At 45.5% G+C, this 26,310-nt stretch overlaps 1 protein-coding gene across 1 annotated transcript in view; it reads right to left on the bottom strand.

Annotated features, from left to right (window-relative positions):
* The window catches only part of SLCO3A1 (solute carrier organic anion transporter family member 3A1), a 280,491-nt gene that overhangs the window by 45,074 nt on the left and 209,107 nt on the right, over positions 1 to 26,310 (bottom strand). Inside the window, exons 4-6 of the mRNA XM_008050578.2 lie at positions 20,975 to 21,238; positions 5,707 to 5,871; positions 211 to 409 (exon numbers count right to left, since the gene is read on the bottom strand). Of these exons, the coding sequence (XP_008048769.2) occupies positions 211 to 409; positions 5,707 to 5,871; positions 20,975 to 21,238 (628 nt within the window). The remainder of the gene's footprint in view (positions 1 to 210; positions 410 to 5,706; positions 5,872 to 20,974; positions 21,239 to 26,310) is intronic.

Raw genomic sequence — 26,310 nt, 5'->3', positions numbered from 1 at the left:
TATTCTTCTTCCCAATGCTCTCCTGGTTGTTGAGTGAGACAATCTGTCCTCTCAGCCTAGAGGGCCATATTGATTCTTCAGCATACAGGGTAAGATGCAGAGGCATCCTCAGGGTCACTAGGGACAAAGTCAGCTCCATCAACCTACCGCAGAGAGAGCCTGCTGGTGTCCCTGGGCAGGCAGGGGTGGGCAGATGCTTCCAGTACTCACTTGTTTCCATAGGGAACAGTAACCCCAGCCACAGGGCCCGTGTCACAGCCCAGGAAAAGGAAGGAAACGTAGCAAGCTGTGGACACCAGGTTGACAAGCATGGCCATCCGAATGGCTCCCAGGGCAGACAGGCTGAGCTTCTTCACCAGGAGACCGCCCAGGAAGATTCCCAGACAGGCACAAGGGATTGCAGTCATCCCTGGAAGGAAAATAGAGGAATAGGACCATGAACAGGAGAGGAGGGGCCGATCAACACTGCTGGGCAAGGGGCAGGCTTGAGGCTGAGCCCTGTGAATTCCCTGTGACCCCCCTGCAGTGTTACTGCCTCCACAGGACCCCTGTGCCTTTAGGAGGGGTCTGATTTCTGTCCTCACGGAGGTCATAAAATATTAGAAGAGAAAGACTGGAAAAAACTCAGATCTCATGAGCCTAAGTGCACAAACTTATCATGCTAAGTAGGGCACTCTCATGAGAAACAACAGGGAGGACCCAGAGACAAAGTCAGACAAACTGGGGACAAGCTGTGCATTTTGGGAAAGTATATACCACAAAGCAGTGAAGTGCTTCTCTGTGCATTTCTGAAGCGATGCAGGAAGGAGACTCAAGATCATTTAAGGATTTTCTCCTCCTCTTCTAATGAGACAAGAAGGAAGGGTTTTGTGGAGGATATGTGTGCAGGCTGTTTAACCCAAAGGTCACGGAACTCACCAGGCCATGGAGACAGTGTTTGAACCAGCTCTGCCACCCCTCAGGAGGTGGCATCAATCAAATCAATATGTTATGTAGCTCTTGGTGGGTCACTGGCATATATATTTTTCCCTCTCTCCCTCTTCTATACAGAGCTATCTGCAAGGCAGCAGGACCATAAACCCGTTATTTCTGATTCTTAGAGACCCATGGAATTTTAGGGGGACCAAAGAATCCTAGGGTTCCAATCTCCTGGTTGGTTTTGCTCTGTTCTGATTTATTTCATCTAAAATTCAGCTTCAAATTACTGCATGTCATTTATCTACCGTGTAGATTATGCATGGCCAATTTTCCAGTCTAGGCTGCCTCCTCCTTGCCAATCAACAGACCTCTAGGTCAATCGACTACATCAACCAGCTGGTATGTGCTAAGGGAATGTGAATTAATTTTAATATTAGGATGAGAAAATATAATCAGGGAGGTCTAACTCTGCAAGAAAATAGCGCAAGCCAAACGTAAAATGCCATATAATATCTCCGTATCATCGGCTGATCTTTGAATATCTGTGCTTGGTTTCCCTCCCTTGGGATAGACATGACCTTGAGCCAGCCCCTGGGGGGCTCTTCATCCTCATCTTATGCTATGACACCCACCCCAACCATACCACTCTCCCTCTTCCCTCTGCCTGCAACATGACAGACAGTTCAGGTCCCCAAATACTGCTTTGTATTTGCAGTTTCCTCTCCTAGGACACTTGCTCTGTGTATTTACTTGGCTGGTTCCCACCCTATTCAGAGAGGCTTTCCCAATCACCCTATCTAGTGAGATCCTGCACCTTACCTTGGGATTACCTATTGTCTCTCATTGGGTTTTACTGTTTTCATGGCTCGCCCAGCAGCCTCATTTGGTTTTCTTGTTTCTTGTACTTTATACCTCTAATAGGATATAGTTTTCCTGAGGACAAGATTCTTTCTGATTTGTTCTGTCCGACCCAGATTCCTTGAGCCTAGCATAGGAACCGGCACCGAGTGGGCATTCAAGTATTATTTTCAGAATGAACGAGTCGGTGAGCAGATTGGATCTGTGTGAATGAACACTGGTGACAGCATGCCCACGCCCAGAGAGCAGGCCGGTGTTTTGTTTCACTTCCTAGCAGAGAAAGTGGGAAGTGTCACCTGGTGAGGATGGTAACCATGGCAATCACAAGTTTTCACACCTCTTCTCCAAGCCATCCCAGCACATTGCTCCCCGACCCCCACCGTGTGTGTGTGTGTGTGTGTGTGTGTGTGTGTGTGTGTGTGTATGTATGTGTGTGTGTGTGTGTCTTTAACACCTCAGGCAGTGAGGTGATCAGAACTTCCCTGAAACTCTATCCTCATTACATTAACCTATGCTGATTGAGCCCTTTTTATCTTCACTCACATATCAACACCATCAGCTCTCTTTAATCACCCATGTTGCTCTTCTTCTGAGCTCTGCCCCACTTGCTGATGACTTCCAGGGGCGCCAGAGTCCAGAGTTGATGCCCTGGGATGACTGCACAGGGCCCCACTCCCAGGTCTACCTCCCCTAACTGCCCACTGCCAGCCTCTTGCAGCCAGCCTCCAGAGTCCACACTGATTGGAGTGGTACCCAGGGCAGGACACAGGGAGAGGGCATCCTGCTGCACACCTGCTCACCTGGACTGCCCAGTGCAGAAGAAGCTGCCCCCTGCCAAGCCCTCTAAGAGACGGAAATCACTGGGAGACAAACAGGTGCAAGAAGGCAAAATTGTTTTTTTGATCTTTTGCCCTGAAGACTATTGATTTGTTTGTCGATAGAAGACTTGGGCATCTGTTCTGAAATAGAACACAGCCCCAAAGTCAAAGCAACTGTGCAAATGTAATCAAAATGGAAGGAACAGCAGCAAAGAAGTCAGGAGGTGAGAGATAAACTCTTTGTGTACTGAAAAGCTAAACCTGAGAGATACAGGATAACAAAGAAGTTAAAACTTTAATTATAAAAAGGTGTATATTACCCTATCTCTGTCAGGCAGGTGTTAAAGGGCTGACTGCATTTTGCCAATATCTCTTGGAAGTAAAACTTACTAAATAGTGGGTAGAAAAGAATTATTAGTGTAAAAAAAAATAATAAGATATGCTACCCTAACAGTTCCCAGGGAGGGGGAGTGATCTGGACATATCACTGTGATAGGGCTTTAATTTTCTTTTTAAGTTGAGATTTGCTTTGTTTGTGAAATAAAGGACAGTCTGATGTCTTAAGGGAACAGCCTAATCTCTTAAGGGGACAGCCTGATGAACTCTTGCATCAGGACACACCCTTGTAACCACTGCTCAGACCAAGCTTAGAATATTTCTAGCAGTGGCTCCCTGGTGCCCACTCCCAGTTAGCTCACCACAAGGGTAACCTATTCTGGCCTCTATCACTTTAATTAACAATTCCTCTTTTCAATTCATATAAATATGTTCTCTTTTGAGTCCGATGTCTTCAACTCTGTGAGATCCAGTCACATTGAGGCACACATTAAAGGTTTCTTTCTCATACTGTATAATAGTCTATAAACATCCTACAATTTATTTACTCATTCTCCTGTTGACAGACATTTGGGCTGTTTCCAGTTTGGGGCTATCATGCACACAACGGCTATGGACACTGTTAAATATGTTACATAGATGAGTGAACCTAAACACTCATTTCTGTTGGACAGATGCCCAGGAATGAAACTGATGGGTCACGGCATAGACATATGCGACAGATGCTTAGGTTTTGTAGGTACAGCCAAAGACTGTTCCAACATGGCCATACCATTTTGCACTCCTACCCACACTGGACCGAAGTTCTGGTTGCTCTGCATCCTCCCCAACACTTGGTCCTCTCAGTCTGGTAGATGTGCAGCAGTATCTCACAGTGATTTTAATGTGCATTTTCCTGATAACACATGATGGTTAGCCCCTCTGCATTTGTTTCTTGGCCATTTTTTGAAGTAAAAGATTTTAAGGGAGACAATCAATAAGCACCATCTTCCCACTCCTCTCAGCAGGTGATCTGACTCCACTTTACAGAGAAGATAAACTCAGTGGGGCTGGAGCTCCCTCAGATGCCTGGCTGCACTGTCACATCCTCGGTAACCTCTGTCATGTGTCCTTCCCTCTGCTCTTTCAGGAGAACAGATGAGCTCTTCTGTCAAAGGCTGTCCAGTCACATTGCTTCTCTCTTGTGCACATAAGTGTCTGTGGGCTCCTTTCCCTCTGCTGAGGAACTTGCTCAAATCTTTCCTGTCCCAACCACCGTTCTCTTCCCTCAACCTCAGCAGATGTCATGGACCACACTCTCTCTCCTCTCTTACCCTGCTAAGTCACCTGTGCGCTGCCTAGTCCTTTACTCTCATGGGCTGCAATCCATGCCACAGAATGGGCTCCAGCACTGCCACTTCAGGGACACAGCTCTGACACACGCTGCAAGTCATCCTCATCGTGAAAGCCAGCGGAGACAGGTGAGCCCTCACCCTGCTTGATGGCTCACATGCCGATGACTTTTTTCTTCTTGAAGTCATCTCCCCACTGACTCCCATGACTCACACTCTCTTCATTTCTTTTGGATGCTGCTTCTTAAGCTTCTCTGCAGACTCCTCTGCAGACAGATTGGGGGTTTCACCTGTCCTTTTCTAAATCCACACATTTTCCCTATGTAAATTCCACTCTCAAATCCTCAACAAACATCCATACTCTGATGCAAGCAAACCCATATTACTATGTATGATATATATTATTATCCCAGATTCTCTTCTTGAGTCCTTAACTGAACACAGGGCATCACAGATATACCACAGGCACCTCACACCCAGCAACTTAGAGTATAAACTCAGAATCTTTGCTACAGATCTGATTCTCTTTCACTATTTCCAGTTTTCACAAATGGTACTACCAGCTGTCCACGCTAGACACCTGAGAGACATTCTTGACTCTTTCCTCTCCCTTAACTGCCATGCTTCTGTTCTGTCCACTATGAATCAGCATCTAACCCAAATAACTAGGCAAATGCAGCTTTTTGGTCATTTCAGGGGAGAATATATTATCACAGGATGAAAAACAAACACATGGAGAGACTGGGTTCCCCACCTTGCTTTAAGCAATGCTTTCTCATGAGGGCAAACTGGCTTTTTAAATTTATTTACATATTTTAAAATTTTTATTTTAAAGATGTGGGGTACAATTCAGGGATAGGTATACAAATGGTGTACCAGTTATTTTTAATATGCCAACTCCAAATAATTGGGAGTAGATGCTTGTAGTCTTACATTTGAGAAGAATTGTAAAGCCATACCTAAGCTTGGAGAGGAGTGCCATGATCCACTAGTTGTGTCTGCTGTGGGCACAGGGAAGGGTGAGGGGAATATGGCTTCCAAGCTCCATATGTGTTAACTGTAGGTTTCATGTTGCCAAGAATATTCTTGATTTTTTTATGTGCCTAACAAAATCCTGCTCACCTTTCAAGATTCATCTTGATTACCCTCTTTTTTCATCATATCTTCCCCAAATTTCCCAGTTCACATCAATCTATCGTCTTCTTGGCCTTCCAAAATGCTTCCTGTGTACATTTTATATCTTTGTGCCTTATCATCATATACTTTTAGTAATTGCCTCTGAGAATATACCTTGAAATTTTTTGTACACAGAGACCACATGTAACCTCTTGCTGTAGGTCCAGCACAGTGCCAGTCTCTTCAGTAGGGTTCAGTACATTCTTAGAATGTTACATGCAGAATATCATCCCTCTGCCCTCTCAGGGGGAACTGAGGGGCAGACTCACCGAGCAGCTGGTTGGCAGAAGAGGTGGTGAGGTTAAACTGCTGCTCCAGGTACTTCCCCAAGAAGGCAGCGAAGCCAGCCACTACTGCAATCTCCATGCAGGCAGCCAGGATGATGCAGGTGAACACAGGGTTGGAGAGCAGGTGCTTGGTGACCTTCGGGATCACTGCAGGGAGACAGAAGGCAGAGGGTCAAGGCTATACCCTGTGCTGCCATCTTAGGGCCTCCTGCTCCTTAGGCCCCTTCGTGACCCCCTCTTGCTCATTTCTGTAAACAGCATCAGGAGACACCCCATTGCTCAGGCCAAAACCTATACCCCATAAGCCATCCACAGTTGTGACAACCCTGGCTTTAAAACACACACTGATATTTTGCCAATTAAACTATCTTCTACTGAAACAGGAGAGACTATACTACATGTTTTCTTATAGTTTACTGAAAACACTAAAATAGTTTTTAAGCAGTCAGAGTATCTTTCTATCACTCCTCAAACAAAGAGGAGTTTGGGGTTTGTTTCTCAAAAGAAAAAAATAATACAACACATATATGATAAGCATCAATATATCTAAGTATATGTCAATATACCTATTGATAAATATATATAACTATACATGTGTGTTAAGAAAATATATTTAATCTTAATATTTTCAAGAAAGGAATGAAATTCGAGTGCTCCCCAAAACATGTATACGTCTAAATCAAATCCCTCCTCACCACCTCCATGGTTACCTGCCCCAGCAAAAGCTTCTGTCAGCTCTTACTTGGGGACTCCATAGCCACCCAATTGGGGTCTTGGTTTCCACTCTTGATCCAATAAAATCATTCCCGACATGGTAGCCAGCAGGATCAGATCAAATTGTTTTCCAGTTCATACTACCACAATGGCCAAAATCCACATTCTGTGCCTTGGCCCGTGGTCTGTCCCTCAGAGACCTGATCACACTCCCTACCCCATCCCCCTCCCTCCCTCCAGTCTAACACAGCAGCTCTTCCTGTTTCTCACCTGCAACCCAGTTCTTCCCCCCCAGATCTTTGTACCTGGGCTCTTTCCTCTACAGGAATGCTCTGTCCCCAGATCTTTGCTCACGTGAGTCCTCCTTCTTAGGTGGTCTTCTCTCATCACCCAATCCAACCTAGAAGAAGCCCTTCTCCACCCAGGTCGGCATGCTCAGGGCCCCGTGAGTGCTGGTGGTGGGTAAAAGTGCCCCGGGACTCATGTACCTCTTTAAATACCAACACAGTGGGAAAGCAAGTGTTGTTGAAGTCATGTATTTCAGTCTTACTTTATTGTACTCTATTTTGCTTGAAGTATGTGATTTCATAAACTACTAAGACTTCCCCTTACACTGATGCTTTTAAAATAGGAGGTTCATTTTGTAAAATCCTTTAAAAACAAGCACATAATTTGGATGTTTTCAGCAATGAGAGTCCTTGGCACATAGTCCTCTGCCAGATCTCCTCAATTATAGTACGACGATGTATCCTGTCAGTATGCAAGAGAGCTCTGGGGATAGCAGGACAACCTTGTCATTTCAATATTTATGCCACTGTTTTAATGTATATTTATTAAAAAGTTAGCTGAAATATAGCTGTTACATATAATATGTGGTTTCATGGCAATTATGGTTTAAGACAATGCTAGTAAGTAAGTACAAGTATATTTAAAGTTATTAAAAGAGGGGTCTTATGTGTACAGTAGTTCAGGTGGAATGCAAATAAGGCAAAAGTTGTAAAAGTGGTGTCCCAGAGACTAAAGTTTGGGGAACTCTGTGCTGCTGCAATCATTATAATGTGGAATATTTGACATGTGGTATACTTGTTTCCACCTGTTTAAACGAAAAAGATAAAACAGAGTCCCAGATGGAGCCAGTACTATACCTAGCCTAGAAAAAACTGATCAGTGCTGTGGCCATGCAAAATAAACAGGTGGGCAGGGAGTCTACTACCACATTCCAAGGTGATGAATTAGCCAGCTGTCCAAAAGAAGAGAGCTAATTATGCTAGCTCAATCTCATCTCCTAGGAGATGAAACCTCTAAACGGCCCTACTAATTAGAATAAAATAATAATAGAGAATATACAAGTTTTTAAATAATGCTAATAGACAAGTTCAATAAATCAAAATGACAGAACAATGGGCCTGGAACTGGCAGATATACAAACTTAAAACTTATCATCTCCAGGAATAATACCAAGTTTCAAAACTGAACATCTATATAAAAGTTAGGGATTTAAGGGTTCTTTGACATAATGAAAGGAGCTTATGGAAACAGACCAAGCCAGATGACTGAAGGCTCAGAATCACCGTCGCCTGAGAAACAGGATCCTATGCCGAAACCAGACGATGATAGAGCTGGTGGCCTCAGCTGTTTGTGGTGGTTCCATGTAAAGTTACTGAAACCTCAGGGAAGCAACTCTCTGACTAAATAAATGTACAAAGAATGAGAAAAACTCTAAAAGGGTATGAGTAAGAATAAAGATGGGAAGGAAACAACTTTAAATCCATGGTATTCATACATTTATATCCTGCTCTATTTTAAATGCACTTGCCTTTATGTGTGTGTTTTGTCTATTTTTACAGGGTTTCAAACATTTACAATCATCTGAATTTTTAGAAATATCATTTCAAATAAGTGTCTAGAAGTGTTTACATTTAAAATCTATATGTAAATGTTGGGAAATTTTATTTTGTTAAATTCACATTATTTTTTAAGGATTACACAAACATTTAGAGAAAGGCTGATGGTGAAATGTTTAAAAATGTGGATTGACATATATAGAAGATGCATACATTGGGCAGACACAGAAGACAAGGAGGTAAGCATTTGTCTTCATGTACAGAAGCCCCTTGGATGTTAAGACTCCATCATCACAAATTCCTACTAATGAGTGAAGGCTGATTTGCACGTTGCGATGGTGTAATGTACCTGCGGCAAGGGACTGGTGGTTATACCATGAAAGAGCAAGCTCCACAATGTGGAGACAACAGTATGGATCACATCAGGCAATCACAGTGCCTCCTCATAATGAGTGAATTTGAAAATCCTGGTGGTTTAAATTTTTGGCAGGTAATAGTGCTGTTAATCACAGTGCTCTTTTGGAATGAAGATATCTAAACTCTGGAAACACTGCCCACATTGAATAGGCAGGTTGGGGACGTTCCAGGAACAGGATCCTCTGCCATGCTTTCTTTGTAGGCTTCATTTCCTTTGTTAGGGTGCAGAATCTTCAGATTCTGGACTCCAGAAAAATAAAGAGCCTCAGCCACACTTGATTACAAATAAAACTTCTGCTGCACAGACTCCTTCAGCATCCAATTAGGAACCTTGTTTTCTGGCTCAGAAATGACCCTGATGATGATTTGAGTGTGATCACATTATCTTCTTAGGGCCCAGAATCTCCTTGTTCTTGTTCAGAGTCACCACAATTTGTTTGGGGATGAGGAAGGCACTGTTCAACAAAGCCAGCTCTGGTTAACGGAATGCTTTTATACTTCAGCAAGCAATTTAATTATTCCAGAGATAATTCCACTTCAGGGGGAAGGATTCCTTGTCAAGACAAAAGTCTGCCTCCTTTTGTCTTAATATCTAATAACTAATTTCTCCTTGAATTAGATGTGAAAATCATTCAGTTTGAGAATCATCTGACTGAAGATCCAGGGGAGCCTCAGTGGGCTGTATTTGCATGAAGAACATATTTTTTCTCCTCTACCAAGCCAATCTACCTCCAGAAATGACTTGTTTTCCTCTTGTGTTCAGCAATTTTCCTCCCAGATACTTCTTCCCATCCCCAGTTTTATTACAAGGACTTGCAGCACCCTCAAAAGATGATTCCTTTTCAAAGATTCGGCCTACTTTCCAAAAATCCCAGTTTGAGAAGGGCTATTAATTAGCTTGATCCTAGGGCTATCTCAGTGTTTCTAGATTTTTATTCTAATGGATTGTTAAGCCCATAAAATTCTAACATTCCAAGGAGGCAGTGGCTGCTAATGAGGTGGCCCAGACACAAAGCGGCTGGTGAATCAAGGCCACACCAGGCCACTGAACACCTACAGATTCCCTTAGCCATTTACCTCCCACCTACTGATCTGATTTAGCCTTGGAAGTCGGGAGCTGGGGATGGGAGGTAGATTGGCTTAAATTATGCAGCCTCACCAGCCGGAGAAACCTTTTCAACTCTCATTAGGAGCCTGGCACTGTCACCAGCAAGATGATACAAAATTGGAAACAGCAGCAGGAGAGCGAGCGGTCTCTAGAGAAATGAAGTTTTCTACTGCTAGTCTTCAAAAGACATGACTGTAGGATTGAGACTTCGTGGAAACTTGTGGGTCCTTCAGGAGGGAGAAAGGCACATTTGGAGAAGTCACGAGGACTCATGTTGACAGAACATTTCCCATGTGCCAATTACTGTTCTAACTGCTTACATATCAACTCACATAATGTTCACAAAAAACCAGTGATATTGGAACTATTAAGACCACCATCCACATTTACAGATGAAAAAACTGAAGCTGAGAGAGGTCCTACAGTTACAGCAACACAACAGCAACTCAAACCCTGGCAGCATAGCCATAACATGTGCTTGTAATCAGTGTGCTATTGCGGTCTGTGTTCTGAGAGGTGCTGCTCAGTCTGAATATTTAGCATGCAGGCTACTCCTGGTAGTCAAAAGAATCCATTATTTAGAAATAACAATAATAATAATGATAATATATTCTTATTAAGGTTGGGGGAAATGACCAGATCTGGCATGAATCTGGGGCTTAGTCCATGTTTTTTTATTTTTTAAAGAGAGGTAGGAAAGAGAGGAAGGGAGGGATAAATAAAAGAAGAAAGAATTGAAAGAGCCAAAAGGGGAGGCCTATACTGTAGGAAAGATTTTGTTGAATGAAGTTGTATAAAATAATGACTAAGAACTTGGTCTAAGGAACCAGGGAATACAGATCTGAATTCTGGCTTCAAGACTCAGCAGATCTTGAAGCGACTAGAGCACATGACTCTATTCCTTGGACCACCGTAAAGATGAAATGAGACCCATGTATGGAAAGCATGTGGCCTGGAGTCTCTGGCACACAGGTGTGTGCTCAGTTAGAATCATAATTAATATAAATAGGAATAATTCACCGGCACATCAGGGAGGGAGCCCTCAGGCTCCGTGCCATTTGCAGTGTTCCCTGGAGTGGTGAGACATCAGCTTGTTGTAGGGATGAGTCTGTGTGAGTGGACTGTGCAGCAAGCAGAGTAGGAAGGAGCTGAAGCAGGGTGACTACAGCCGTGGAGATGGTATGCAAGTTCCTGGAGCCATCACTGGGGTCAAGGACTTCCCAAGGAGGTCTCCCTCCTTCAGAGGGCCATGCAGCGGGCCAGTTCCAGAGGCAAATGCACTCGCCCATGGCCCTTCCTAGGAACTGGAGGTACCCCAGGCAGTGGTCACTGTGGGACTCTGTGTATATTCTCAGTTTATTTCTGCTTTTAATCTCTCTATTGAAATTGGCCTTAACTTTCTTTTCCTTTAATAACATGGTGTGAACACAGCACTGTCAAGGTTCTCAAGAAGGCCTGATGAAGCCAGTGCACACAACAGCCTGCCCATGCTTGTTGGGCTTCCAGTGTGTGATGGGACAGCACTGAGGGTTCTCCATTTAACTCTCACAACCATTACAAAAGCAAGTCGTCTACTATCGCCATTTCAGACATGAGGAAGCCAAGGCTTCTCACCGAGAGGTGGTAAACTCCACTTTGCCCAAGAATGCAAGCTGGGAGGTAAAGATAGGTAGAGTTGACTCAGGTCAGTCTAAATCCATACGTTTTTCATCTTCAAGTTTTTTTGTGGGGACTTGAATCAACAAAAAGTTGTTTTTCTGAAAGCTAAGTTGCTATGAAATGCTTCCCAACACATGAGACCCATAAACAGAAGAGAACAGAGAGGCAGAGAGAGCTCCTGATGAGCCCAGTGTGGGCTGCAGGCCCCCACCAGATGCCCTTGCTTGGGTCCTCCTCCCTCATGCCAGGAGCCACCTGAGGGCAGGGAGAGAGCAGCTTCATTGTTAGAGGTGGGCACCCTGCCCAGTAAGAGCAGATACTTCATAAACCCAAGGTGGATTACAGAATCCAATAAATAAACGAATGAATCACAAATTTCTGAAGGGTAACTGTTACAGCCTCTTAACAAACATTAGTTGAGGAAACAGAGACACTTATGATCAAACCATGAGTGGCATTCCACAGGCTCATGGTCCGTGGTGGAAGTGAAACAATTAGCTCATACAGCTGGAATAAAAGATTCCCCTCCGGTGAGGCTAGAAACCTAGAATGTGAGTCTTTGCTCCATTCTCACTGTCGGTTCTGGAGGTGTCCAGACCATTTCCTTGGGTAGGGGAAAGTGCAAGTGGGAGGGAAGGGAAGCCTGCAGTGGTTGGAAGTCTTTGGAATCAAGTGCCTACCACACACTGGCGCCAAACCGGGCAGCCTCTGACTTCAACATCAGATCCAATTGCTGCAGATGAGTCTGTCTGCTAACCACCACCCCAGGCTGCTGAGAAATCCAGGGGAGCTGCCCGCCACCATCTCATTGCAGTTAAGAGAGAAGTAGCTACTGGGTTTCCTTTTGCTGTCTTCTATAGGTAACATGCAGAGTGTGATGCTTCCTTTGCACAGGAGAAGGTTGCAACTTGAGTGAACAAGAGACCATCAGCATTAGAAACAAGCATTTAGAATGAAACCCCAATGCTGGCTGGGTGTGGATTGGGTGGGACTACCCAGAGTCATCAATTCCACTGATTCTTTTAAGATCACCGACTCTTTATAATCCCACCAAGAAGGCCTGAGAGAAAAAGAGTCACGAGGCTGCCCATTAGACACTTAAAGCAAGAACCAAATGTCCACAGAGGCACAGTTAGCTTCCTGCAAGCCACAGCTCCAAACTGGTGTCACTCCAGTCATTTCCCTCCTTCCTGAGTGTGAAGTCGGAAAAGCACAGACTTGTCATGGGATTGCAGAGATGAAGAAAGGAGCCTGGGAGGTAGCAGCCTCTTATTCAGACCCAGTATTGTGTCCTTCCATGTAACAGGCAGCAGAAAGAAAAAGATTAAAGGAATAAAGAGTCTTTTGTAAGCTAACAGCCACTTTCACTACTGCAGGCCAGCCCCAAAGAACCCTCTATGGGAGAATGGGGGTCTTCCCTTCCTCAGTGGCAGCAGAGCTGACTACGCTTAGCAGTCATGAAAATTCTAAGAATAGGAGAATTCATTCCTGGAAAGTCTGGAAAAAGAAATAGTAATGTTCAGAAAAGAAATGGTGGGGTAAAACACCTGAGTTGATGTAATGCTCATCTTTAAGCCTAGAGTTCCTAACGTTATTTCCTGAAGCATTGGGTTCCCAGCTGGCCTCCTTGGGGCCTTCATGGGCTAATATCACTTGTGTTTCTCCAAGAGGGTCCAGAGTGTCCCAAGCTTATTTGGTGAGTTCCTCGCCATGTCAACTATGTACAATGCTTCTGACCTGTAAGCCACAGGTGGAGACCATTGCCCCCACCTCTGGCATAAATTTGCAATTGGGAGTTCACTTAGAATCACTTGGGGGGCTTTGAAGACTTCCAGATGCTTGGACTCTCTCTCACCTGCCACAGAACCAGAATTTCTCGGGTATGGTCCACACACAAGGGTATTTCAAAAAAATTACACAAGTGATATTGACGCAAACCCCTGGCTGAGAAACAATGACTCCTAAGATACAGTCCAGACACTTTGGAAGGGAAATGCCAACACTTCAAAAATTAATTCATAATTTTGCCAAAGCCTCAGTGAGCAGCTGCAGACACTAGGAACTATGCTGGTGTGGGAGCTTTCCCCCAGTCTGCCTCTTATTATGACCTTTCCCAAAACCAGGTGTCGATCTCGACCCATGTCTTGGGCACTCTGTCCACATGCCTCTGCTCACATCTGGCCTCATCTCGAAGCCCTTCCCCTCTCCCTATCCATGAGAATCTTACTCATCCTTCAACTCAGATTGAGCTGAAATGCTACAACTTTCAAATGGTGTCTTCAAGTCCTCCCTCTGCTATCCTCTATGCATCCCTTGAACCTCTGGTAAGCCTCTCTACCTTCTATCCCACATTCTGGCATCTGCTGAGTGGCCATAGAGTTGATGTGAATAAAAGAGTTCTGGAGTTCATGTAAATCTGAGAAATATGGAGTGAAACGAAGTCAGCCAGCTTTCCTTGGAGTGGACCTTCTCAGAGTCTTTCATACATGAATATAACATATGAATCTCCAAGAGGGTCAAATAGCAAATAGAGGGTCCCAGACTTATCTGGCCAAGTAACTACTTCCCCACCCTTTTGTTACTGTTGATTATTTTTTTCCCTGAACACTTTCCCCCACTGGACAATGCTGTCTTCTAATTCTTTCTTTCATTCAACACACACTTGAGAAATATCGACAAAGTGGCAGGTATGACACTAGGCGCCCTCACATGTGTTTATCTCAGTTGCTTTGCTGAAATGACTATACAGCTGTAGCTTATCCATGATTGTATCCCTCCAGTGCCTGTTGTCAGAAAGTCTCCCATTAACATCGATAAGAACATAAGCCACTGACCAGTCTGGTCCCTGGGGACCTTTGAAAACAACTCCTTGACATGGCAAAATGTAAGCCACAGCCTGGCACTGGAACCCATGTGTTTGGGAGGGCAGATGGTTTTCTTCAACATGAAATCAAGGAATAAGATTTTAACGAGAGATCCACACTAGGGAAGTGCATGGTTCTGAAGACACATCGCATGATAAAAAACACTCAGCCATTTAGCTTGCAGAACAAGGACTCTTCGATTTCCAGGCTCCTCACAGTAGCATTATACTGAAAGGCACAAAGCTTTAATTAAGAAAAATACAGCAGAAACTGACTGCTAAAGGGTAATGGACAGAGGAGGCCGACAGAAGCAGAAGCCAGGGGTGTGGGCTGGGTCCTGTGGCCAGGCAAACCTGTGGCTCCCATGGGATGGTGACAGCACAAGGGTGGGGGATGAGTGGGCCCCCTGCTCAAAATGTAAAACACCTGCCAGAAGATGGACAAGTAACAACATAAAGTCCACTAGGGTGTGTCAGACTCAACAACAGGGCCAGCAGAGCCTCCCTGACTGAGCAGCCTGGGTGCCAGGAACAGATCCCTCTCCAACACAGATGGGTCATTTGTGGGCTAATGGTGGCACCCAGACCACGTGAATCTCTTGCCAAGCCTGTGTCCATGGCTGGGTCAAACACAAGTCAAAATGCTGGTTGGAAAGTATGGGCAGAGGAACTTTAAGGAAAGCAGCAAACTGCACAGGGATTGGCAATGCATGTCTATGGATCCACCTATTCTCCATGTATCAAATAGCAGGTACTGACCCCCAGTGATATACCAGGACGAAAGCAAACACAGATGCAATCCCTGACCTCATGGAGCTCATGGAGTGAATGAATGACCACACACATGAAGCAAAATTATGATGTGGAAGGAAGCAGTGCTGTGAGGAAGTTGGGGAAAATGAAGTGACATGTGAGCTGATGCATTAAGATGGGATCAGAATTCCAGTAGAGGGAACAGCCAGTGCCAAGTTCTAGGAGGAAGAGAGCCTGGGGAATACAGAGGACTAAAAGAAGGTCAATGAGATAGGCATGAGGAAACAAAGGCTGGAAGGACTTGGAGACCACGGGAGGACTTGCTTCTATCTCTTAAAGCAGGAGGTGGCAACAGGATCAGATATGTTCTGAAAAGTTCACCAGTTGGACAACAGACGAGGACCTGGGGCATGCTGGTATGAGAGATCAATAGCAGGCTGGAAAGATTTGGATGGTAAAGGCCAAACTCAGGGATGGACTGCACTGGGTGGGGGTGGGGAGGAAGGGAATGTCTCGAGGACCCGGGTGGATCTCAGCTCCTCTAAAGGTGAAGCACTGCTAAGCCAGGCTCCATGTGGCCTCTTCTGGAGAGGGAGCAAGCCGAGTGGAAAAAGCAAAAGTTTCTCTGACACAGGAAAGGCTTTGTTGGTTACATGGGCCCCAGGCTGATCTCCTTTCTCCTCCTTAGTTGTTTCAGTAACAATTTGTGAATCCTGTGGGAAACAACAGAAAGAACACAGGATTTGGAGTCTGAAGACCTTGGTCCAGTCCCAGTTGTGAGAACCTGGGTACCTGGTATAATACCCACCCCTCACCATTCCTGGCTTCCCCTTACCTCCTGCCAGCTACTGATCCCTGACCAGTGGCACAAAGGTCAGCAACATCACCCACCCCCTGTCAATGGTGGGGGCAGCCTGGGAGATGCGTGCGAGAGCTCTGGAAATCACAATTCATCTCCTAGATTTTGGTGGTGGTTTTGAACATGCTGAGCCTGAGGCCCCAGCCCTGCCTGCTCAGTCCACCTGCTGTCACCTGCTATCTTTTCTGGGACAGGAAGAGGCCACTTGCCAGTCAGCGTGAAGTGCTCAGAGACAAGAGTGCTCAGCTTTTGATTGCCCTGCTCTTTCAGTGATCAAAGGCAGGGCTCTCCCTTCGGATTTTAAACCTCCGGTGCGGTTACACTCATCCAAACTAAAAAATCCAAAAGAGGGTCAGGGCGGGCCAATGCTAGTAGGGAGTTGGTTCTTCCTTTCCTTTTAGGCTGTGGCCTTGCCTGGAAGACCCATCGTTTTAGGGTACGTTGGACTGTTGCAGCTGGCAGCCGGAGTTTGAGTGCACTCTGCCGAAAAGTCAGTTAGCACCTGCAGACGCCACTTATTCTTTAAGGGACTGTCCGTTTGTTGTAGAAGAGACAGAATAATGTCATGGCTAAAAAGATAGACATTGGGATCTTCACCAGCATTCAAATGCTTTTCTTTTCCATCTCCAAGCCTCAATTTCCTTATCTGTAAAATGAGAACAATGCCTCACAAGGCTGGGGAAATTAAATAAGATTGTGCACAGCAAATATACAGTAACTGCTATTTTGTGTGTGGGTGGGGGGAGTGGAGATAGCACACGCGCACACACGCACATGGATGCTCGCAAGAAAGTGTTCATTTGTTACTTCATTCATTCAGCAAGTAATCACCTACACGAGGCACTGTGCTCTCCACTGAAATGAACCTGAATAACAGCTTTGTCTTTGGAGAACCCACAATCTTTGAGTAAAAACAAACAAGCAGGCAGACCACTGTGGTAATGCGGTGACAGGTGCTTTGCAGGGGCTATATGGACGAGAAGAACGCAGCTTATCTAGCACTGGGCACATGGGCATGTGCACAGAGGGGGTAAGGGGGGGCTTCCCAGGAACATGAGGGGAGAGTTCAGCCCAGAAGCAAACAGAGGGAGGAAGGGCATTACAGGGAGAAACAGCAGCAAAGAAGGGAGTGTGTGATGCATTCCACAGTACAGAGCTTAAGGGAGAAAGAAGATAGACATGTGGCTGCAGAGGGGACCCAGGTGTTCTCCACCGAGGTCTTTCAGGGAAAAGTGACACTGGAGACAATTTGCAAAGAAACACAAAACTGTGGATGTGAGATTTAACACACTTGCTCGTAATAACACTGTACATTTGTCTATTACAGCCCCCCCAGACTCCTTCCTCTCTCCAGGTGGAACCTTTCACAAGCCAATCTGCAAACTCTGAGAATCTACTAGATTCAGGAGGCCATGCCAGGTGCCGTCCTCCCATCCCCCCCCACCCCCCACAGCTTACCATGCAGGAAAGAAGAGGACAACACTAGACCCAAGAGGACAAATGGAAGGTGTGTCCTGAGAAGTGGGTCATCCCAAGGGCAAGAACATGAAGGAGGGGCATCAGACCCAGGGATTAAAGGAAAGTTATTGGTGGCACAGCTGAGGTGCAAAAAGTGTGTCGTGGATTGGCAGGCTCCCAGCTAGGCAAATACTGGAATTTCACAAACTCAACCAAGCCATTTATAAGTCTGCTGTCTGCTTTGCAAAAAGGTTATGTGACAGTCACTATGAAAGGGGGACTTCCAGGCTGTCCTGGAAAAGATTCTGGGCTTTCCACCTCTCACCTTCTAAAAAGGGTTGCAAATTCAATTGATGACCAACTTGGAAATAGATCTTCAAAGCCCACTTTTATACGGCAGTGCCCTGAAAAGCTGACCACAAACCTAAATCCCTTATCATCAGAGCTCAGTTTCTTCATCTATAAATGGGAATAAACAATGACACTGATCTTACACAGTTGCTGTTAGGATTGAACCTGACACCATTGGTTAAATCCAAGAGGAGTTAAGTCACATGGTCAAGGTTGCGTGAATAAGAAATGGCCAAGTTGGATTTTAACCCAGGTTGGTCTGCTTCAAAACATGCAGCCCCATGGTTCTCCCAGGAGCATGGGGAGACTGCCTAAGTCCCAGTAGGGAGACAAGTGGAGGGGCTGCTCTCAGTGCAATGCCAGTTCTTATTAGAGGCCTTTGCTGTCTGCAGAGTGCAGAAGAGGACACAGTTTGATGGCTAAAGAAGAAACCCATTTGCAAGCTCAAATGAAACAGATGAGAAATTGCAACATATAGGTTCTGGAAGCAATGTTCATTCCACTTATAAGTGCAGTGCTGTTCAGCTTATTTGTACCCACAAGCGTGTAACACACTGCATTTCAGATGAAGAGTTTGGGAATGCCAGGTAGCACCATGTGGTGCTTTTGGTGGAAATGTACACATGGCAAAACCATTTGTCTCACAAGAAGCAATAAAATGTAAAAACTGCTGTGGCCCCATTTGATGCACTGTCACACATAAAATTTGTTTATGAGCACAACAGCTCACGTCACTGTATTCTGGTTCTTGGGGAGTCCTCTAGAAAACACTTTCTTCCTTTCCTGCTGGGACATTCTTTAAGTCCATCAGAGCCCTAGAAAGACAGGGCTACCTTCCTGAGATGGGGAGAGACCTGGGAAGGCTGTGGTCATGTAGGGCCAGGGGATTCTTGTGGGTCTGATTACTGGGATACTTTCTCTAGTTGGCTGTGCTATCAGGGGAGTAGCAGGAAGCCAACTGCTTCTGGGAATTGCTAATTCTAAACGAAAAATCATTAACTATCAAAAGTGAAGCCATGTATATACAGATCACAACTTGTGATCAATATGGCTTAGCAAGTCTGAGACTCATCTATGCAACTGAGTACCTGTCAGCCCTGCCACAGCTCACTTGCTTACCAAGGTCATTGATTTGACCTTGCCCATTGTACGCTCTCCTAGAACACAAGCAAGCTCTAGCCTATAAGCTGTCTTAGGGCTATGCCCAGCCCCTAGTAGGGTCTCTGTGACTACTGACTCAATGGAACAAATGAGTTAATTAGAGACTGAGTCATAACCCATGAATGATGACAGCAGGCCAGCCCTTGAGACTCAGCTCAGCTCTGTCTCTGACCCTTCCCTCACCTACGACTCGTGGCCCAGGAATAGTGGGCCTTCCCTGTCTGGCGCTGCATTTCTGTAACTACCTGCTCTGCTGTCTTCAGTGACTTGCTGGTCTGGTCCTACACTGGATGGTGAGTTCTTGATGGCACAATTCTATCTTTTTTGTCTTTGTGTCCCCAGAGATGAAGGTGAGAGATTACTGGTGCCACTCCTGCATTCAGAGTCCTAGAAAGACAGGGCCACCTTCCTGAGATAGGGACAGACCTGGGAAGGCTGTGGTCATGCAGGGCCAGGGGATTCCTGTGGGTCTGATTACTGGGACACTTCCTCTAGTTGAATGTGCTATCAGGGGAGTAGCGGGAACCACCCTCCTCCCCACTAGGGGCTCTTGGACGTGAGCCTATTTGGGGGGCCTCTTTTATTAAGCATATACATACAGGTGGTATCCAAGTCAAAGCAACCTTAGAGGGCACAAAGGGTGGCCTTCTCATCTATCAACACATTCTGGAACTTAGAGAGATGAATTTAAAGATCTTCTACGAACAAGTCTGAATAGTAGTATTGGTAAAACCCATCATGGAACACGAGGCCAAGAATGGCATTAGGTTATTAAGTCAGTCTCTTTTTTGAAATAGAGTAAGTTCATCCAATTCCTCATGAACTAACAAATAGGATGAATAGAAAGTCTTTGTGGCAGTGCTTTCATTCTCAGGACAGCACTGTAGTGATGAGTTGTGTTATTACAATTTTACACTTGTGGAAACAAAGCAGGGAGAAGTTAATGATTGCAGACCTAGCGAGGAGCGGAATAGGGGTCTGAGCACAAGGCAGTCTGAGGTTCTCTCCTGAATAAACCTCATCTACATAGAAGGTGCACCCAATTACACAGAAGCTCAGTAAGGAGACATTCACCACTAGGAAATGTCTAAGTCGAGCTCAGGAAGACTGCATCTAAGCTGAAGGCTACCCCTATTCAGTGCCCTGTTCCTGCAAAGAGGTGATCGACCACCCACCATTCTCCCTCCCAGTTTCCTGCAAAGAAGTGGAAAACCCTGCTCCTGTCTCCATCAGCCTGCTTGTCTCTAAAATCCATCTAGGACTTCAGGGGACCCAAGCAAAGAGTCAAATGCACACTGAGGAGAACCACACATACCTCCCCAATAGACTCTGAGCAGCTTAAGGCTGCCAGGCTGCGTTCAGCTCCCTGGTCATTTCCTTTGCCATTAAGGGAATGGGCTGAACATGGAAATGACTCGGGAGCTGGAGAGGCTTTCTCATCGTCACGCTGCATCATTGTTTGTGCCTTACCATTTTGTCAGAAAAACTGTATTTTTTCCTGTTAAAAATGATTGCAGGAGCTTTGCTGCATTCTAAAGTGTGACTGTGTTATTAAGGCTGGGCTACTATTTCTTTCTGGAGGAACGCAGTTCTCATCTTTAGTGGAGGCGAGGGAAGGACAGAGTGAATCAACTTTGGACGTGGCTTTTGAAAGAAGGCCTGTATCAGGCAAAGGAAGCCAACTTCAAAGTCCTTTACTGCTTCCAGGTGCTTTTAAGCGGACTGAAAGAGTTCAAAAGAGTCCCACAGAACGTTTAGCTTCCTCCCTCCCTCTTTCATGTGCTTCTTTCTAAAAACATTTATGTTTCTTAAATGTCAGGTCCTATATCAGCCACTAGGGTCCCTTTACTAAATGTTAGCTATTTTATTTTTAAATAAAGTCGGGTCATTGACTTCTCAGGAATATGTTAAACACCTGGTTGGTGGAGGCAGATCATGCAAAACCAATTATTATTCTGCCTCAACTCAAGTCTCTAGCACCCAGTCCTGAATGCCACCCTTCCCTCACTGCCCCATCCCAATTCCCCCATTATTCTGACCACCAGCAGATAAGGTCACCTTACCTCTCAGCTGCTGGAAGCAGGAGGCACTGCTGTCTGGCTCCAGAGGGTGCCTCAGGACCCCGTTGCTGGGCTTGGGCCTCTCATATTCTCTTTCAGGGAGCATGGCCTGCTCGCTCTCCATGGCGGGGTCTGAGTGCGGGGGCAGGGACTGTGGAAACCCGAACATCAAGAGGGAAGAGAAGAAGAGTAAGGCACCGCAGAGCAGAAAGCCACCCCACCAGGCTCCGATCCAGCGGGGGTCGTCCGGAGTGATGTCCAGGTTACCTGTAAATGGAAAGAGCACAGCTTAGTGGGAGAAGACACAGCTGCACCACTGGGGATTCTGCTGAGGATTTGAGTCAGCTGCACAGAGACTGAAGGTCCCAGAAACAGCCCGTGGTGGGGCGGACTGGTCGCCGGGCTATGAAGCCTATCATTCCACTTCAGTGCTTCTGTTTCTCTCTAAGCAGAAGACTGAACACATCCCCTCCTTAATTTTCCTGTCTTCCCTGAGTTTATACCAATCTAAACAAAAACAGTGAGAAGCCAGACATTCTCTGAATTTAGGCTGGCATTGACTGGCTTGACAGAGCTGCCAAGGTGTACTCCCAAACACAAAGAAACATTTGTTGTTTGAGGGGAGATTTTTCACCAGGTATACTGACTATTGGCCCCCCAAAAGCAGCTGATCTGAGATCCCATTCAATACGCCATTCCCTGTCTTAAATGAGGTTCACAGCTTAAAAGGGAAGGCACAGAATGGGGGTTAAGAGCATGGCCTCTGGAGCCAGGTACCTGGGTTTAAGTCCTGCCTTCTTTTATCTGTGTGACCCAAGGCCAGTGGCTTGAACTCTCTGTGCCTGAGTTTTCTGATCTATACGACACTGATGATGGTGGCAGTACTTACCTTATAGAGTTGTTGGGAAGATCAAATGACCCACACGAGACATAAAGTGTTCAGAAGAGTGCCTGGCATGTGCTTGAGCACTCGGTCGATGGTAGCTTGTTATTTAGGGCTAGGGTCCTCTGTTTCCAAGCAGCTAGTGGAGAGGTTAATTCAAAATCTTGTTGGTGGTTTGTGACCTGGCACCAGCTATCTATTAGAAAGCTTTGCAGCCAGCTCACACGCTTAAAGGTGCTATGCATGTGGTTTGGCTGCCTTACATTGTTATTTCTTTGACTTTGCCAGTTGAAGGCATGCGGACATAAACTACAGCTTACCCTTTGGTAGGGGTTTTTTTTTTTCTTTCTCTCTCTTTACAACTACCTTGCATAGCAACACTCCCAGATGAACTGTTTAGAAATGTCTCTTTGATGAAATACCATTCCCCTGGAGCACAGAAGGAGATTCTTGGAGATCCAGACAATGGTGTATGAGCTAAGACCAACAGGCCTGCAGGCCTTGACCAGATGGATAGACAGCTCTGGGAAGAGTAATGACCGCAGACACCAGATGAGCACTTCACCATATATAAAATGCTCTCCCTAAAGACTCTTCAGCTAACATTTATGATAATGCCAGCCATCATTTATCAACGCACTGAGCACTATACAGAGCACAGTCTTAACTCTTCCAGCCAATCTTCTCACCACCCTATAAGGTAGAACTTTTATTATCCCTATTTTGCACAGATGGGAAAACTGAGGCTTAGTAAGGTTAGTTTCCTTGCCTAGGTTCATGAAGTTGAAGAATGGAACATAGGTCATCACAGGCCAAGATCCACATTTCTCACCACTCTGTTTTCACTGCCCTTCTTGAATGTCTGGACTTTGTTTGGGACCCCCTGTAGAGCCTAGGTGAGACTAGTTCTTGTGTTTTGTCCTATGGGCCTAAGACCACCAGTTCTTCCAGTATGTAGCAAACAGCCTTTGGAACACTGGTCATCTCTGTCCTGGAAACCTTGACATACACCCACAGCAATAACCAGAAGGGACCAGATGCTTCTGCATAGCTGCACGCTGGACAGGGGAGCGTAAATCTGAGGTGCTGGGGCTGATTCCCAGTTCTGCCACTTACTAGCTGGTGACATTGGGCAAGTTATTTACCCTCCCAGAGACTTAGCTGCAAAATAAAGATGCCATCCACCTAGAGGAGTTGCAAAAATGACAGGTAAATAACATGAATCACCTGGCACATAGTAGGTCCTTTGTATATGGTAGCACTTCTTATTTTCACTTTTGTGTCTATTTGTATACAAATGAGAATTTCAATATGAGGATTTTTTTAAAGGGTACGGCATGGGAAAACACAAGGTGATCTTGAAAGCATCTTTATGCAAACGAGGGAAGAGAAAAGGAAGTGAAATTGCCTTGGGTAGCTGAGCATGAATGTTTTCACTAGTCACTTACTGTGTTTCTTCACCTGCTGCCAAGCAATGAATGGAAACAAAAGCTAGCAAGAGGGAGCTGAAGTATTTCCCTCCATTGTCTATGGGCCCCATAAAGGGGGGATTGAAAAGCCGGCAGATGTGAGCAGGTAAAGACAGAGAAATCCTAGCAGTTTTTAGGGAAACAGAATTAGAAAAGACATATTTTAGTCAGGGAGTTAGTGATTCCGTTCTATGTGTGAGAAAACATCTCAGGGAGAGGGAAGGCAGTGGGAGGTGGCGTCTGTGTGAATGTGTCGACTTGTTCAGTGTGTGTGTGTGTGTGTGTGTGTGTGTGTGCGTGTGCACGCACACACACACATGTAGCCAGAGTTCACTTAGTTTGAACGACAGGGAAGAGCATGTCAACCTATCAAAACCAAAACTCGCCTGCCACGTGGGCAAAGGGCAGAGAAGGTGGCAGAGGGCAGGATTTTGTAGATCCAGGGAAATCATCACTGACTATTTTGGGAGGTAATGATTTTTTTCTCTCCATTTCAATTATCCAGAGCACTGTGACCAGGGAGAGAAATAACAAGCTGAGAAGAAACGACTCAGCTGTGGAGTGCGCTGCCCCCAGGACCAGGGAGACTTGATGAGCAGAGTAGAATTTCAGTCTGATTTTGGGAGGATAACTAATGCTTGAATCTCTCTGAGATTCTCAGGTACTTCTTTTCTCTACCCACCTCGATAGCAAATATTTTTATGAGGCATTTTGGCTATCCAATGTCTCCCTCCACTCATCTGGCAAGTGTCAATGCTCTATAAATATTGTTTCAGGACTACTGATGATGAGAGAAAGTTCTCTAGGTAGGCTGGCAGAGAATGGTGTGCAATGTCTGCATCGAACCTCCTCTTCTGAAGACAAGGAGGATTATACCTCCCTCACTCTGTGAAGTAAGGTGTGACCACGTGCCACAGAGTTTTGTCCATGAAATGTGAGCAGAGAAGACATGTGTCCCTTCTGTGTGGAAATATGTTTGAGCTAGTAAACAACCACCTATGCTCTTTCCCCCTAGATGGTACATGACAGGCTACAACAAACAAAATGTCCCCATTGGCCTGCACTGGATCTACAGCATGAACAAGAAACAACCCTTTAGTATTCTAAGCCATGGAGATCTGAGAGCTGTTTGTTACTCCAGCATAACCTAGCCTACCCTGACTGTGACAAAAGGCTTAGGAAATAAAATTCCATTCTCTTTAAGAAAAGTAGTCCCAGGCAGGCTTGGCATAGTAAAGGTATTGATTTAGATACAGGTGGGGCAAGACTGAGAAGCCTCTTTACTTTTCTATCTAGTTCTAGTTTTTTAAAAAACGACTGCAGTTTCCACCTATTGCTAAAGGCTGCTTTGAGTAAGATACTCAGAGCAAAACTGGAAAGCACCAATGTGTCTCATTTACTTGGATGTGTCAAATTGCCAAAGAAACCAGGCACTTAGATGAGGAAAGATGCTGAAGAGAACAGGGTGGGGACAGTATCCCAGGCTGAGGCAACCGCCTGAGCAAAGGTGGGGCATACTCAGGGGATACTAAGTGGTCAGGCTAAGCTTCCTCCAGTCACTTGTCTACCCTTTGGTCATTCCAGGCACTTTCATTCTCAGAGGAGTTTGGTGGGGGATGAGAGGAAGTGAGAGCAGAGTAGAGCAAGGAAAGCCACATACTGGGTGCCCATGATGAAAACATCTGCCTATCATGGGGCTGGGAAACATCTCGGGCCTGTCTTGACATAGTGCCAATAGGTATACAGAAGGTTTTCCTCCTTTACAAGATCCATTTTTCTAACACTTCCACTCTTGGCATCTCACTTTTGAGTTGTTCTTGATTGTTGGTTGAATTAGATAAGTTGTTGACAGCTGATTGCTCCCTCTGCTGATGGTCAAGTGAACATATGGGCTCACTGGGATTTCTACCCATTTTCAAGGTCAAAAGAAAAATCACTGGGTATGGGTTAAACCAGTTTAAAATGAACCGATCTACCTACCAACCTGGGGAATACCTGACATTGTGACAAGAACAGAGCAAAGTAAGTTGGGGGCATTAACTTCTCATTCTTGGGCCACACTGATGTGTAAGAGCGACTACGGCTCCCTGGACATTTTTTAAAAGTTTATTTACCTATTTGTTCAACCTACACTGTCAAACTTTTACTATGGGACTCAAGAATCCCAAGAGTACCGTTAAGTCACAAACCTAATTAGAAACTAGAGATAGGGAGGGGCTGATGGTGGCGCTGGGATACCCAGAATCCCAGTCGTTGGGCTAATTAGTGCAAAATGAAGGAATCTAGCTGTAGCAGTCAGCCCTCAGGACGGCAGAGCAGGAGCCTCTCAGCTCGTCGACCTTTTTTTGGGGAAGCAAACAGATGGCCACATCTTGTTCCAGCTGTAAACACCACGCAGCCGTCTGCGAGGCCGGCTGGTGTGTGCCTTAGGACAAGCCTGCACGGATGTGCTGGTGAGGCTAGGTCATCTCAGCAAGGCCTTTGTGCATGGAAGGGGGCAGCCTTCTGGCTACATTCCTGGAGAGGTTTCAGGGAAGCAAGCTGTTGTGTTAAGAGTGGGGCTTTGAGGTCAGACAGGACAGGGGGCGAATCCTTGCCCTATCTCTTAGTAGCTGTGGAACCTGTTAACCTCTCAGATTCCTTGCTACAACTAACATTAATCTCATGCTTACTATATGCCAGGCACTATAATGAACGCTTTGCTTGACTGATTCATGCCATCCACACACAGACCCATGAGGTGTTACATCCCCAGGATCACAGAACTTGTAAAAGGTACAGTCAGGATTCAAACTGAGGTCTGATCGCAGTCTTGGACTCTTAACCACTGCATGAAAATGCCTCATCTAACAGTAGGATCTACAGTCCCATGGAAATGTTCTGAGGCTCCAACGAGGCCGTCTATGTACAGCTTTAGTAAGTGACCAACTCAGGGCTGCTATCATTAGTCGTCTACTTCTAATAAACCAACACTGTTAAGGTTGGTC

This window comes from Carlito syrichta, unplaced genomic scaffold (genome assembly GCF_000164805.1).
Source record: "Carlito syrichta isolate Samal-C Ts95f unplaced genomic scaffold, Tarsius_syrichta-2.0.1 Scaffold61181, whole genome shotgun sequence".
NCBI classification, from domain to species: Eukaryota; Metazoa; Chordata; class Mammalia; order Primates; family Tarsiidae; genus Carlito; species Carlito syrichta.
Note: the sequence above shows the minus strand (reverse complement) of the source record. Positions and strands in the feature narration are given on the sequence as shown.